The sequence below is a fragment of the Melanerpes formicivorus genome, unplaced genomic scaffold (genome assembly GCF_026170545.1).
Source record: "Melanerpes formicivorus ecotype bairdi unplaced genomic scaffold, bMelFor1.0.p_v2 SCAF_12, whole genome shotgun sequence".
NCBI lineage: Eukaryota > Metazoa > Chordata > Aves > Piciformes > Picidae > Melanerpes > Melanerpes formicivorus.
In genome coordinates this window covers 9,189,549-9,202,856 of record NW_027142364.1, presented here as the reverse complement: position 1 = coordinate 9,202,856, position 13,308 = coordinate 9,189,549, and the positions used below count along the sequence as shown (strand labels likewise).

Sequence of the window (13,308 nt, the reverse complement as noted above, 5' to 3'; positions counted from 1 at the left end):
TTCTATCTGTTTAGAATAATGATAGAAATCTACACATTCCATAGAGAAAATCCAAAGCTGCAGAATGAGCACTGAAAATAGCCACAGATCTCTGTATGGCTTGGCTGGTACTTACAGCTGCATTACAAAATCATAGTCTACAGCAGAAATCATTTTAAGGTGAAGTAGCAGTGTCATCGGAATGACGACCTGGGAGGAATACAAAGAAGTTGTCCAAGCAGCCAGGGATCAGTTCAGAAAAGCTAAGGCCCAGAATAGAATTCAGTCTGGCCAGGAACATCAAGGATAACAAGAAACATTTTCTATGTCAGTGACAAAAGGAAGACCAGGGAAAATGTGGGCTCTCTCTGGAAGGAAATGGGAGACCTGCTCCACAGGATGTAGAGAAGGCTGAGGTACTCAATGGGTTTTTTTGCCTCTGTCTTCAGTGGTAAGGGTTGAAGAAGGCAAGGATAGGGACTGGGAGAATCAAGATCCTCCCACTGTAAGAGACCACCAGATTCAAGAACATCTAATGAATCTGAAGATGCACACATCCATGGCACATGACAAGATCTATCCATAGGTCCTAAAGGAACTAGCAGATGAAGTTGCAAAGCCACTTTCCATCATATTTGAAAAGTCATGGTGGTCTGTTGAAGTTCCCACTGACTGGAAGAGGGGAGACATGCCCCCCTTTTCAAAAGGTGAGATAAGGAAGACCCAGGATGCTGTGGGCCAGTCTGAAGTCTAACCTCAATGCCCAGCAAGATAATGGAGCAGATCCTCCTGGAGACTCTGCTAGGGCACATGGGAAACAAGGAGGTGATTGGTGGCAACCAACATGGCTTCAGCAAGGGAAATCCTGTCTGACAAATTTGGTGGCATTTTATGGTGAAGTCACAGCATTGGTGGATAAGGGAAGAGCAACTGACATCATCTTCCTGGTCTTGTGCAAAGCATTCAACACTGTCCTGCACAACATTCTGGTCTGTAAATTGGAAGGACACAGGTTTGTGGAATGGACCACCCAGTGGATAAGGAATTGGCTAGATGGCCACTCTCAAAGAGTTGACATCAATGTCTCAATGTCCAAGTGGAGACCTGTGACAAGTGGAGTCCCTCAGGGATCAGTACTGGGACTGGTGCTGTTTAACATCTTTGTTGGTGAAACGAACAGTGGGATCAAGACCACCCTCAGCAAGTTCATTTTTCACACCAAGCTGTGTGGTCCAGTTGACACACTGGAGGGAAGGGATGTCATCCAGAGGGACTTTGACAGGTTTGAGAGGTGGGCCCAGGACAGTCTCATGAAGTTCAACAAGGCAAAGTGCAAGGTCCTGCACCTGGGTTGGGGCAATCCCTGCACACATACAGGCTGTGTGGAGAGTGGATTGAGAACAGTCCTTGGGCATGCTGGTGGATGAGGCACTTGACATGAACCAGCCATGTGTGCTGGCAGCCCAGAAAGCCAATAATCTTTGGTTTAATTTGACTAATTTTGGCACTTCCCTCCTTTTTTCCCCCCAAAGTGTGTTCCCATAGAGCTATAAACTTGAAAACTGCAGAATGTAAGAGGAAAATAAATTCCCAGTGTATGACAGATAAACTAAGGAGTAATATTGGATAGTTGGTCAGCCTCTTCTCACCAGTATCAGGTGACAGAATGAGAGGAAATGGCCTGAAATTGTGCCAGGAGAGGTTTACTTTGGAGAAGAGGTGAAATTTCTTTCCTGCAAGAGTAGTCAGACATTGGAATAAGCTGCCCAGGGGGGCAGTGGAAATAATTTTGGGAACTCAGTTCCAAAATTTTCTGCTTCTAGATGTGTAAGTGACCTCAAAATGTTCTCAGCTCATCTGTTTCTGTGAATGGCACGGGCAGTTTTCATCTGAATAATGTCATTATGCAGTGCAGAAGAGTATTTTCTAACATCTAGTTTGTTTTGTATGTTTCAGGATGTGAAGATGATAATTCTTTCATTACAAATTTTCAGTCTTCCTTTTTGAAGTGTTTAATGGATTTGCTATTCATTTGCATCATAGAGGAATCCTTACAGAAAAGGATTGAGTGTTGAGCTGAAGAGCAGCAGACCTAATCCTGTTTAAATAGAGCTGGCATATCCTGTCTTACTAAGAGTAGAAACTAGAATTTGTATCAGTTGATAATTAGGAAGAAAATAATTAGGAAGAAATTCTTTACACTGAGGGTGGTAAGACAATGGAACAGATTGCCCAGGGAAGATTGTGGATGCCCTCTCCCTGGAAGTGCTCAAGCTAGGGGCCTTGAGCAGCCAGGTCTAGTGGAAGGTGTCCCTGCCCATGGTGTGGGGCTTTAGAATTAGATGTTCTTTTAAGGTCCTTTCCAACCCAAACCATTCTATGATTCTATCACTTGGTTCCAGGTCTGACAAAACACCTTCTTGGACTGCAGGTATTTGAAATTGCTAGGTGCTGTTTTCCTAAATTAGTTTTTAGAACTGAGAATTTAAGAGTTGAGTATTTATCTCTTTGCTTTGGATATTTTTCTCCTCACCCAGCCCTAAAGTGAAGAAATCTGTCTAGAAATTTAATAACTTTGTGTTGCAGCAAAGTTTTATATTAGGCTTTCTTAAAGGCAAATGGAGTTTGAAACTGAAAGCAGACATACAGGCATTAACACCTGCCCTCTAAATAGATATGATAGCATATGGGGGGGAGAAACAACTGAGGTGTGTCAGAAAAAGTTCCACAGAGTATGAAAGGTGCTTGTGACTTCTGAAGTAGTACCATGGAGTGTGTTTCCTCTGCAGTTGATCGTTTAGCTCATGCAGTTTAACAGATGGTTATAGGAGCTTTTGCATGTATTCAGTGGTCCTGGTCACCAGCCTTGTGCTTATGGCCTCATTTTGGTTTGGCACAAAATCTTCTCTCAGGACGTGGTGCTTCCAAGATTTTTTGGGTAGCTTTCACCTTAAAATCTTAACATGTGTCTTTCTGCACAGTATATGTCAGTTAGCAAGCATCTGCCCGTAGCCTACAATCACCTAACTAGCAGTTTTTCCTGGGAAGTGTTTCCTAGCTTGCTCTGTTTCCTCGTTGTGTGATATAGGTTACCATGGCCTTTACTGTGAAGAGGAATATAATGAATGCCTTTCTGCCCCCTGCCAGAACAGGGCCACCTGCAGAGACCTGGTCAACAGATATGAGTGCGTGTGCCTTGCTGAATATGAAGGTAGGGTGGGCTCTTTTTTTTGTGTATTCAGTTTCAAATCATGCTGTGAGAACATTTTGAATGTAGTTTTATGTGTTGATAGTGTTATTTTCTTTTTCTGTTTTAAGATTGAATGACTGTGTCTTAAGGACCATTACCCCAGCATTTCCTCATTAAGCATATCAGTCCTTATTGGTGCTGATAACTAACACTCACTACAGCTGCTTGAGGCTAAGTCTGTATTTCATGCTGGTGATTGCACTGCACTTTAACAGAATTCATCATTTTAAGAGCTTAATAAGGAAATGACCCTCAGCTTTTCCTGACAGTTTAAAGAGCACTAACCATAATGTTATGATTTGGTGTTCTGTTCTCATCTGACCTGCACACACAGCTGAGAGCACTGTGTGTGCAGCACGTTTTGTTTTAGAAGAAAGTGGGGGACTGTTGTGAAGGAAACACACAAACCAGGTGACTTATAGCCACTGATTTATTGCAATTAAATCTGCTCTCCTTCCAACACAATGAAATTACAGGTTTGGATGGTGTTGGAAAAATGTTCCTCAATCATAGAATCAGCAAGGTTGGAAAAGACTTCAGAGATCATGAAGTCCAACTTATCACTCAACACTCTATGACTAACTAAACCATGACTTATGGTCCAGCCATGTCCAATCCCTTTTTGAACACCTCCAGGGACAGTGACTCCACCACCTCCCTGGGCAGCACATTCCAGTGGCCAGTAACTCTTTCTGTGAAGAACTTTCTCCTCACCTCAAGCCTAAACTTCCCCTGGCACAGCTTGAGACTGTGTCCTCTTGTTCTGGTGCTGGTTGCCTGGGAGAAGAGACCACCCCCCACCTGTCTATAACCTCCCTTCAGGTAGTTATAGACAGCAATAAGGTCTCCCCCAAGCCTCCTCTTCTCCAGGCTAAACACCCCCAGCTCCCTCAGCCTCTCCTCATAGGGCTTGTGCTTGAGACCTCTCCCCAGCCTCGTTGCCATTCTCTGGACACATTCAAGTATCTCAGTGTCCTTGTTAAATTGAGTGGCCCAGATATTAATCTATTTGGAGTGATGAACTAAAACATGCACACAACTCACTCATAAAAGAAAAATCTCCCATGGATACCCAGCATATATATGTATCTGTGCTCACCAAGGCAGGGGGTGGTGTGAGGTTCCTTAGTTTCCATTCTAACGGGGAGAAGTTCCGAGCTGCAAAGGCTGCTTCTGTGGAGTATAGCGAGAGACAGCACTCTTCTCCATAGCACAACTCCATGTGCACCCCTGTCGGTTTGGTTGTGCTCAGTTGCTCCGTTAGTTGGAGGGCTGGTTTCTCCAAGCAAGGAACTCGAGACTGAGGGGCATCAGAGACAAAAAGCTGATAAAGATCAGCTCCTCAAAAGCCTCACCTCTAGTCCAGATATTTCCTGAGCTGGGGTAGAGAAGGAGGTTGCAACTGCCATAGGGACCTGGTGCTACAAGCAGTTTTTCCTGGTGACTGAGCTTGCTTCATTCACTTTGTTGCTCTCTACAACTTCCTGAAAGGAACTTTCCTGAAAGGAACTTTCCTGAAAGGAACTTTCCTGAAAGGAAAGGAGTGAGCTAGGGGTTGGTCTCTTCTCCCTAGTACCAGGCAATAGGACAAGAGGAAATGATCTGGAATTGTGCCATGGGAAGTTTGGATTGGGTATTAGGAAAAATTTCTTTCCTGCAAGAGTGTTCAGGCATGGCAATAGGTTGCCCAGGGAGGTGGTGGAATCACTGTACTTGGGGGTGTACAAGAAACATGTGAACGTGGCACTCTGGGATGTGGTTGCATGGCCATGGTGGTGTTAGGTTGAAGGTTGGACTCAGTCTTAGAGATCTCTTCCAACTGAAACAGTTCTGTGATTCTATGATCATGTTAATGGCAACTATCAATTTCACCTTTTCAGGAACACACTGTGAGCTATACAAAGATCCCTGTATTAACATCAACTGTCAGAATGGTGGCACTTGTGACAGTGAAGGCCTGAATGCAACATGTATTTGTGCACCTGGATATACAGGCAAGTGATTTACATATTTACATGTTACACAGATTGCCTGGTTGTCAGTGTTCACTGTGTCCAAAAGAAGAGGAATACCAAGTAAGGCTGTCTCTTCAATGAAACTACTTTGGAATTTACTGAATTGGAATCAGTCTAGTGAAATCAAAACATTCTGCATACTGCTTGCAACTGCTTTGAACTTTATTAATTGTTCAGAAAAAAAAAAAGAAAATAACAAAAGAAGCCTGTTAGTAAAAAGAGTGTGTGCTTAACATGTTACCACCTTACTGCTTGAGGCTAGATTGCACTTTAAAAGCAGTATTTTGAAGATTTTCAGGTAAGTGGATATACTCATTGGAGGCTTCAAAGCTGTTACATGTTTTAACACTGACCTTAGTTACTGTGAACTGAAGAAACAACTTACTCTGTTACCTTAATATACAACTGCTAAAACTCCTAAAATGCTTGTTAGGAAATCCATTTATACTTTGAGAATAATGGTGAGTGACTGATTTGATCCTTGGCCCTGCATTTAAACCAACATGATTGGTGTCATCTGCTGTCAAGATAAGTTACCACCCAATGCTCTGTTAGTCATTTACTGTAATATCCACTGGGATAGTAATAAATAAACCTCATCCTATCACTGAATGGGCTTGTAGTGATAGGATCAGGGGCAAGGGCTTTAAGATGGAAGAGGGGAGATTTAGACTGCTGATTAGGAGAAATTCTTTACAGCGAGGATGGTGAGACCCTGGAACAGGTTGCCCAGCGAGCTTGTAGATGGCACTTGGTGCCATGGTCTAGTCATGGGGTCTGTGTTGATAGGTTGGACTCGATGATCCTCGAGGTCCTTTCCAACCTAAGTGATACTGTGATACTGTGATGCCTCCCACTCTGGAGGTGTTCAAGGCCAGGTTGGACAGGGCCTTGAGCAACCTGTGGAAGGTGTCCCTGCACATAGCAGGGCTAGCTGGAACTAGATGATCTTTGAGGTCCCTTCCAACACCAGATCATTCTATGATTCTGCGATTCATTGCTTCATAGTTGTTTTGTAGAGCAAATTGTGCTTTTTGCTCTGTGCTAATTAAAAACCATTTTTGGGGAAAAGAATTAGCTTTCTATTGTACAATGACTGTTTCTCAGAGGCACTGATTATTTACATCATTGTAGAGCACTTCAGAATCTATGTAATAAATTGTAATACCACATTTTCTTGGGATCAAATTTACATTTAGAGAAATGAGGCACACATAATCTGGGTGAGGTTAGCCAAGCCAGCCCTTAGAATTTGTTTTCACTTATTTGAATGAGGATAATATTCCCATCTTCTCTCAGTTATGGAATACTTTTGAATGTTCTGAGAATAAAGATGCTATTGAGCTGTAAGGTGTTTTGTGTCTAGACTAATGATGTACCTGCTACATGAGGCACCTGCTATATATAAGTTTGGTTTTTGTTGCTGTCCTGTCCTCCCCCCCCAAAATAAGGTGAAGAATGTGAAGCTGATGTAAATGACTGTGACAGCAACCCATGTCACCATGGTGGAACTTGCATAGATCAGCCTGGAGGTTACATCTGCCATTGTCCACACGGATGGGTCGGTGCAAACTGCGAAATACGTAAGTTTTGTAGTGTCATTCTGCCTGACACAGCTAATATGTAGTGGGCTGACAGACCAATGAGGTTAGTTCTTGGAGAAAGCAATGATCATCCTGGAGATACGCCTCAGTGTGCTGAACAATTATACTTCTGTTTTGTTAAGGAATGGATGGATGACAAAGGGAAACAGATGGGCTTGCATGCTTTCTGCAACCTGCAGATGTGCTATATGTAATCAGGGATGCTTATTCTGGAGTCCTCTTGTCATGCTCTTGAGACTAAGAGTTTGGCTGTTTGCACCACAGATACAGAGTAAGGTGCACACAAATACATGGGGAAATGAGAGAAGCAGAGTAGAGGGTGGAAGGAGCCTTTTCTGCTGTTCCGCTATGCAATTATTCCTGCTTCCTCCTCTGAGGGACACATGCCCTTAAAGCATGACAGGCAGGCATAAGCTTATATCTATGGTTGGTCAACTCCTTTCTGACCTCATTGGTAGTGTACAGGAGAGAGAGTGGGTAAAACTCTGTTGGAACTTTGCTCTTTCATGCCACTGGATTGTTTCAGGTTAGCATGTATCTCTGTACACATAGCATCTGTTTACAGCTGAGGTGCGGTGGCCTTGCTTGCTGCTCAAGAGCTTGGATTTCCTGCCTGTATTGCATGCTTGCAAACTGTGTAAGCTAAAATGATGTGAAGAAGCAGAGCCGCTTTGTTGTTGCTGTTTTAAGCCATTCACTGATGATTTGTCCTTTTATCTTTTGACTGCTGTGATAGGAGACAGGGAACTAGCTGAGTTTCAACTGGCGTTGATAATACTTCAAGGCTGATTCTCCACTAGAAATATTAAACCTTTTGTTTCCACCTCAGTGTTTGAAGAATAAATCATATAGTATTGCTCATGTCAGTTGCTCTCAATTGAAGAGGGTGAAATTACTCTTTGGGGTGGTTTTTTATCCAACAAATCAGGAAGCTACTAGAGTGTGTATATATGTAATAATAATAATATAAGAGGTATAAAAAATGCAGTCTACAAAATTCTGGTTTGGATTAGTCTTAAGGGAAATGAGAATTAGAAAAATATGTACATAATGGTTAAAAACACATTGGGAATTAAATTCAGACATTGCATACAGACTTCCTCTGTGTTGGGCTATCCATCTGAATGATAGAGAAAGACATGATGAAGCCAGGCTTTGGGCTTCTAATGGAAGGGAGAACCTATTTGACTGAGTAGCTCCCAGGTAAAGGAAGATTCTCTTCCCCCTCCACTCTGCCCTGATGAGACCACAGCTGGAATATAGTGTCCAGTTCTGGGCTCCCCAGTTCAAGAGGGATAGAGATATCACATATAATATACTAGAGAGTGTCCAGTAGAGGCTATGAGGATGATGAAGGGACTGAAACATCTGTCTGATGAGGACAGGCTGAGTGACCTGGGGCTGTTTAGTCTGGAGAAGAGTGGGAAGAGATTTTAGTGATGTTTCTAAATATCTGAAGGGTGGGTGTCAAGAAGAAGGGGACAGTCTCTTTTCAGTGGGGTCCTGTGACAGGACAAGAGGCAATGGATGCAAGCTGGAATACAGGCAGTTCCGCGTTAACATGAGGAAAAACTTTTGCTGTAAGGGCAACAGAGCCCTGCCCAGAGAGGTTGTGGAGTCTCCTCCTATGGAGACTTTCAAGACCTGTCTGGGTGAATTCCTGTGTGGCCTGCCCTAGGTGATCCTGCTTTGGCAGGGAGGTTAGACTCAATGATCTCTTGAGGTCCCTTCCAATCCTTACCCTTCTGTGATTCTATGATTTCATCTTTTGTGATTGTTACTAGCCATGAAGGAGGCTGTTGGTATTTCTTTGTGGAACAAGTCTCTGTTTACTAGTAACAGTTCCTTATTTTGTCACCATCTGTTTTACCTGCTTGAAGTGACTACCCTAACAGGATTTCAGGTTTATCTTCTTGTCAAATGATATCCTTTAATTTTTCAAGCTCTGTATAGACAACAAACTAGCCAAGATGAACTGTCACATTTACTGTATCATCTTATGGTCTTTAGCAGTGTTAGCAATTCCAATTAAATAGGATTAAATTGGTCTTAATTACTAAGAGGATGTTTTCCCCTCCAAAACATAATGTATTTGCATTTAGTGGAGCATTCACTGTAAAAATGCTTACAAAATGTCTCCTATGAATTTCCTAATGCCTGCTGGTTGTTAATATCATTACCTTTGCCTCTTCTGTAATTATTAATGTAGTTACAAAGAGAAGGCAAACCATGTGGTTACTTCAAAACTAGCACTACATGGGATTTCTAGTACAGGTTGTGTGGTGTACAGTGAAATCTAGTTATTAAAAAAATTAGTGAGCATTACTATGAAAACTGAGAATTCTGTGAGCTGCCATATGTTTTTTTTTTCTAATCTTTGGAGTATAAGTTGTTATCTTCATAGAATTGTTTAATCATTGAGCTTGGGAAAGACCTTCAAGATCGTTGAGTCCAACCATTAACTCTGCTCTACCAAGTCTGCCACTAACTTATATCCCCAAGCACCACATCTACATAGCTTTTAAATACCTCCAGGTTTGGTGACTCAACCACCTCCCTGGGCAGCCTGTTCCAATGTTTCCTCTCTCCCATTCCAGTGGCAGCACCGTCCTCACCTGTGTTTCCTCCATGTACCAAAGATCCTGAGGTACATCCCCAATGACATATATTTTATCTGCTAAGGAAGAAAGGAAGACATTTTTCTCATCTTTGTCACCCAAGACGTGGAGGACACAAATCTAAACCAGAACAGTCTTGCCATAGAGCTGGGCACATTAGATCTGAATTTGGCCTAGCCTGACAAGCTGACAGAACCATGCGTGTGACAAATGTTCTGCAAAACATAAATAGAAACCCATCCCAAGCTGCACACAGCACAGCTGTATCTTCTTCCTCATATTCCAGCTGAGCAAATTGCAGTAGCAGCACTTTAGATACATCACTGAATGATTCAGGCTGATCAAAATTTGACTGAAAATTACACAAACAAGCATTCAGTCCTGAAAACTCAGCCTACATTTGTAGACAAAAAGTCTAAGCAAGCCCAAACTCAGAGGTGCTCTGGGACAACCTTTACTATTGTAAACAAAGAGCAACCATTTCTTCATTCAGCAGAATCCCAGGTGTTACAGCTTTTCAGGCTTTCTCCCCACCTTCCTCTAAAACTCACTTTTGTTCTTTCTTCCTTCCTTCCTTATTTCTTTTTTCTCCTCTCTGTACTTCTACATTCTCCTGTATCTCTACCATAGAGGGTGATTATATCCATAGATTCCACCAAGGCTATGATTTCAGTTTGCATGCTCAGTTATCTGCCATCGTGAACAACCTCGGGATGTGGCTCCTGAGAATATCTTAACATACCCAGAGCATCTGCTTGGTAGTCCTTTCTCAGACTGGGATTATGTAGAGGGAGTTTCTAAACCAGTGCAAAGCAGAAGTCCATTGAAAAAAGGAACAGTCACCTGCTAGAAATAACTTCTGCAGTGTGTCAAGTTTCTGTAGTCAGAATGATTCAAGTCTGTTCCTTGAAATAACTTACAAGCCTGTAGATTGAAAAGACTGCCAAAAGTGAACCTCAGAGGGAAATACAGGTTAATTAGAAATACTCTGACCCATGCTAGAGAAGAACAGATCACAGTATCACAGTATCACAGTATCACTTAGGTTGGAAAGGACCTCGAGGATCATCGAGTCCAACCTGACACCGCAGACCCCATGACTAGACCATGGCACCAAGTGCCACGTCCAATCTCCCCTTGAACGCCTCCAGGGTCGATGACTCAACCACCTCCCTGGGCAACCCATTCCAATGACGAATGACTCGCTCGGTGAAGAACTTCCTCCTCACCTCGAGTCTGAACCTCCCCTGGCGCAGCTTGAGACTGTGTCCCCTTGTTCTGGTGCTGGTTGCCTGGGAGAAGAGGCCAACTCCCTCCTGGCTACAACCACCCTTCAGGTAGTTGTAGAGGGCAATAAGGTCACCCCTGAGCCTCCTCTTCTCCAGGCTAAACAATCCCAGCTCCCTCAGCCTCTCCTCATAGGGCTTGTGTTCAAGGCCTCTCCCCAGCCTTGTTGCCCTTCTCTGGACACGCTCAAGTGTCTCAATGTCCTTCTTAAACTGAGGAGCCCAGAACTGGACACAGTACTCAAGGTGCGGCCTAACCAGAGCAGAGTACAGGGGCACTATGACCTCCCTGCTCCTGCTGGCCACACTATTCCTAATGCAGGCCAGAATGCTATTGGCCCTCCTGGCCACCTGAGCACACTGCTGGCTCATATTCAGGTGGCTGTCGATCAGCACACCCAGGTCCCTCTCTGTCTGGGAGCTCTCCAGCCACTCCGACCCCAGCCTATAGCTCTGCATGGGATTGCCATAGCCAAAGTGCAGCACTCGGCACTTGGACTTGTTGAAAGCCATCCCATTGGACTCTGCCCATCTTTCCAGTCGGTCGAGGTCCCTCTGCAGAGCCTTTCTACCCTCTAATTGACTAACATCTGCCCCTAACTTTGTGTCATCTGCAAACTTGCTGATGACTGACTCTACCCCTTCATCCAGATCATCAACAAATATGTTGAAGAGGACAGGGCCCAGCACTGATCCCTGGGGGACACCACTGGTGACTGGCCTCCAGCTGGATGCGGCACCGTTCACGACCACTCTCTGGGCCCGGCCCTCCAGCCAGTTCCTAACCCAGCACAGAGTGTAGTGGTCCAATCCACAGGCTGACAGCTTAGTCAGCAGTTTGCTGTGGGGGACGGTGTCAAAGGCCTTGCTGAAGTCTAGGTAGACCACATCCACAGGCCTCCCCACATCCACCAGGCGGGTCACCTGATCATAGAAAGAGATCAGGTTGGAGAGGCAGGATCTGCCCTTCCTGAATCCATGTTGGCTGGACCTGAGCCCTTGGCCATCCTTTAGGTGCGCAGTTATTGCTGCCAGGATAATCTGCTCCATCGCTTTCCCTGGCACTGAGGTCAGGCTGACTGGCCTGTAGTTTCCAGGTTCCTCCATCCGACCCTTCTTGTGGATGGGGACCACGTTGGCCAGTTTCCAGTCATCTGGGACCTCACCAGTGAGCCAGGACTGGAGGAAAATGATGGAGAGTGGCCTAGCTAGCACATCCGCCAGCTCTCTCAGCACCCTAGGATGGATCCCATCTGGTCCCATGGACTTGTGGATATCCAAGTGGCTCAGCAGGTCCCGAACTAACTCCTCATGGATTTCCAGGGTATTACTCTGCTCCCCGACCCCAACGCCCAGCTCCGGAGACCACTCGTCCTGAACTCCTGCCTTGCTGTTAAACATTGAGGTAAAGAAGGTGTTCAGGACCTCAGCTTTATCCTCATCCTCAGTAACTGTGTTCCCCTCCAGGTCCACTAGGGAGTGCAGGTTCTTCCTGCCCTTCTTCTTATTGTTAATATATTTATAAAAATGCTTTTTATTATCTTTGACTGAGGTGGCCAGCTTCAGTTCCAGCTGGGCCTTAGCCTCCCTAATTTTATTCCTACATAATCTAACAGCTTCCTTGAACATACCTCGAGAAGCCTTCCCCTCCTTCCAAAGGTGATACAGCCTCCTCTTCCCCCTTAAATCCTCCAGGAGCTGCTTGCTCATCCAGGCTGGTCGCCTTCCCCGCCGGCTTGCCTTCCGGCACATGGGAACCGCCAATTCCTGTGCCTTCAAGAGCTCCTGTTTGAAGTAGGTCCAACCCTCCTGAACCCCTTGGTTCATGAGGGCTGGTACCCAGGGGACTTTGCAGACAAGTTTTTTAAATAGGCTGAAGTTCGCCCTTCGGAAGTCCAAGGTGGAGGTTCTGTTGGTGCTCCTCCCAATCTCCCTGCATATTGAAAACTTCACTATCTCGTGGTCACTGCACCCTAGGCAGCCTCCCACGATCACGTCTCCCACCAGCCCTTCCCTATTGCAGAACAGCAGGTCAAGCAGAGCCTGTCCCCTGGTAGGCTCGCTTAACAGCTGTGTCAGGAAGCAGTCCTCCATTCGCTCCAGGAATCTTCTGGACTGCCTTCCCCCTGCTGAATTAAGTTCCCAGCAGATATCTGGGAGGTTGAAGTCACCAACAAGGACAAGATCAGATGATCTTGAGACAGCTTCCAGTTGCTTGTAGAACAACTCATCAGCCGCCTCATCCTGGTTGGGTGGTCTGTAACAGATTCCAATCAGGATGTCAGACTTGTTAGGTTGTCCTCTGATTTTGACCCACAGGCTCTCAACTACCTCATCTTCCACCACAAGTTGTGTGGCAGAGATTGACTCTCTAATATACAGAGCCACCCCTCCTCCTCTTCTCCCTCGCCTGTCCCTCCTAAAGAGCCTGTAACCCCCCATTGTAGCACTCCAATCGTGGGTGCTGTCCCACCAAGTTTCTGAGATGGCGACTACATCATAGTCGCCCTGATGGATTAGGACCTCCAACTCCTCTTGCTTGTTGCCCAGGCTGCG

The 13,308-nt window shown here is 44.9% G+C and overlaps 1 protein-coding gene across 1 annotated transcript in view; it reads left to right on the top strand.

Moving 5' to 3' along the window:
- DNER (delta/notch like EGF repeat containing) overlaps window positions 1-13,308 on the top strand; it is a 91,556-nt gene that overhangs the window by 71,404 nt on the left and 6,844 nt on the right. Inside the window, exons 9-11 of the mRNA XM_068145211.1 lie at window positions 3,068-3,190; window positions 5,110-5,223; window positions 6,696-6,827. Coding sequence (XP_068001312.1) covers window positions 3,068-3,190; window positions 5,110-5,223; window positions 6,696-6,827 — 369 coding nt within the window. The remainder of the gene's footprint in view (window positions 1-3,067; window positions 3,191-5,109; window positions 5,224-6,695; window positions 6,828-13,308) is intronic.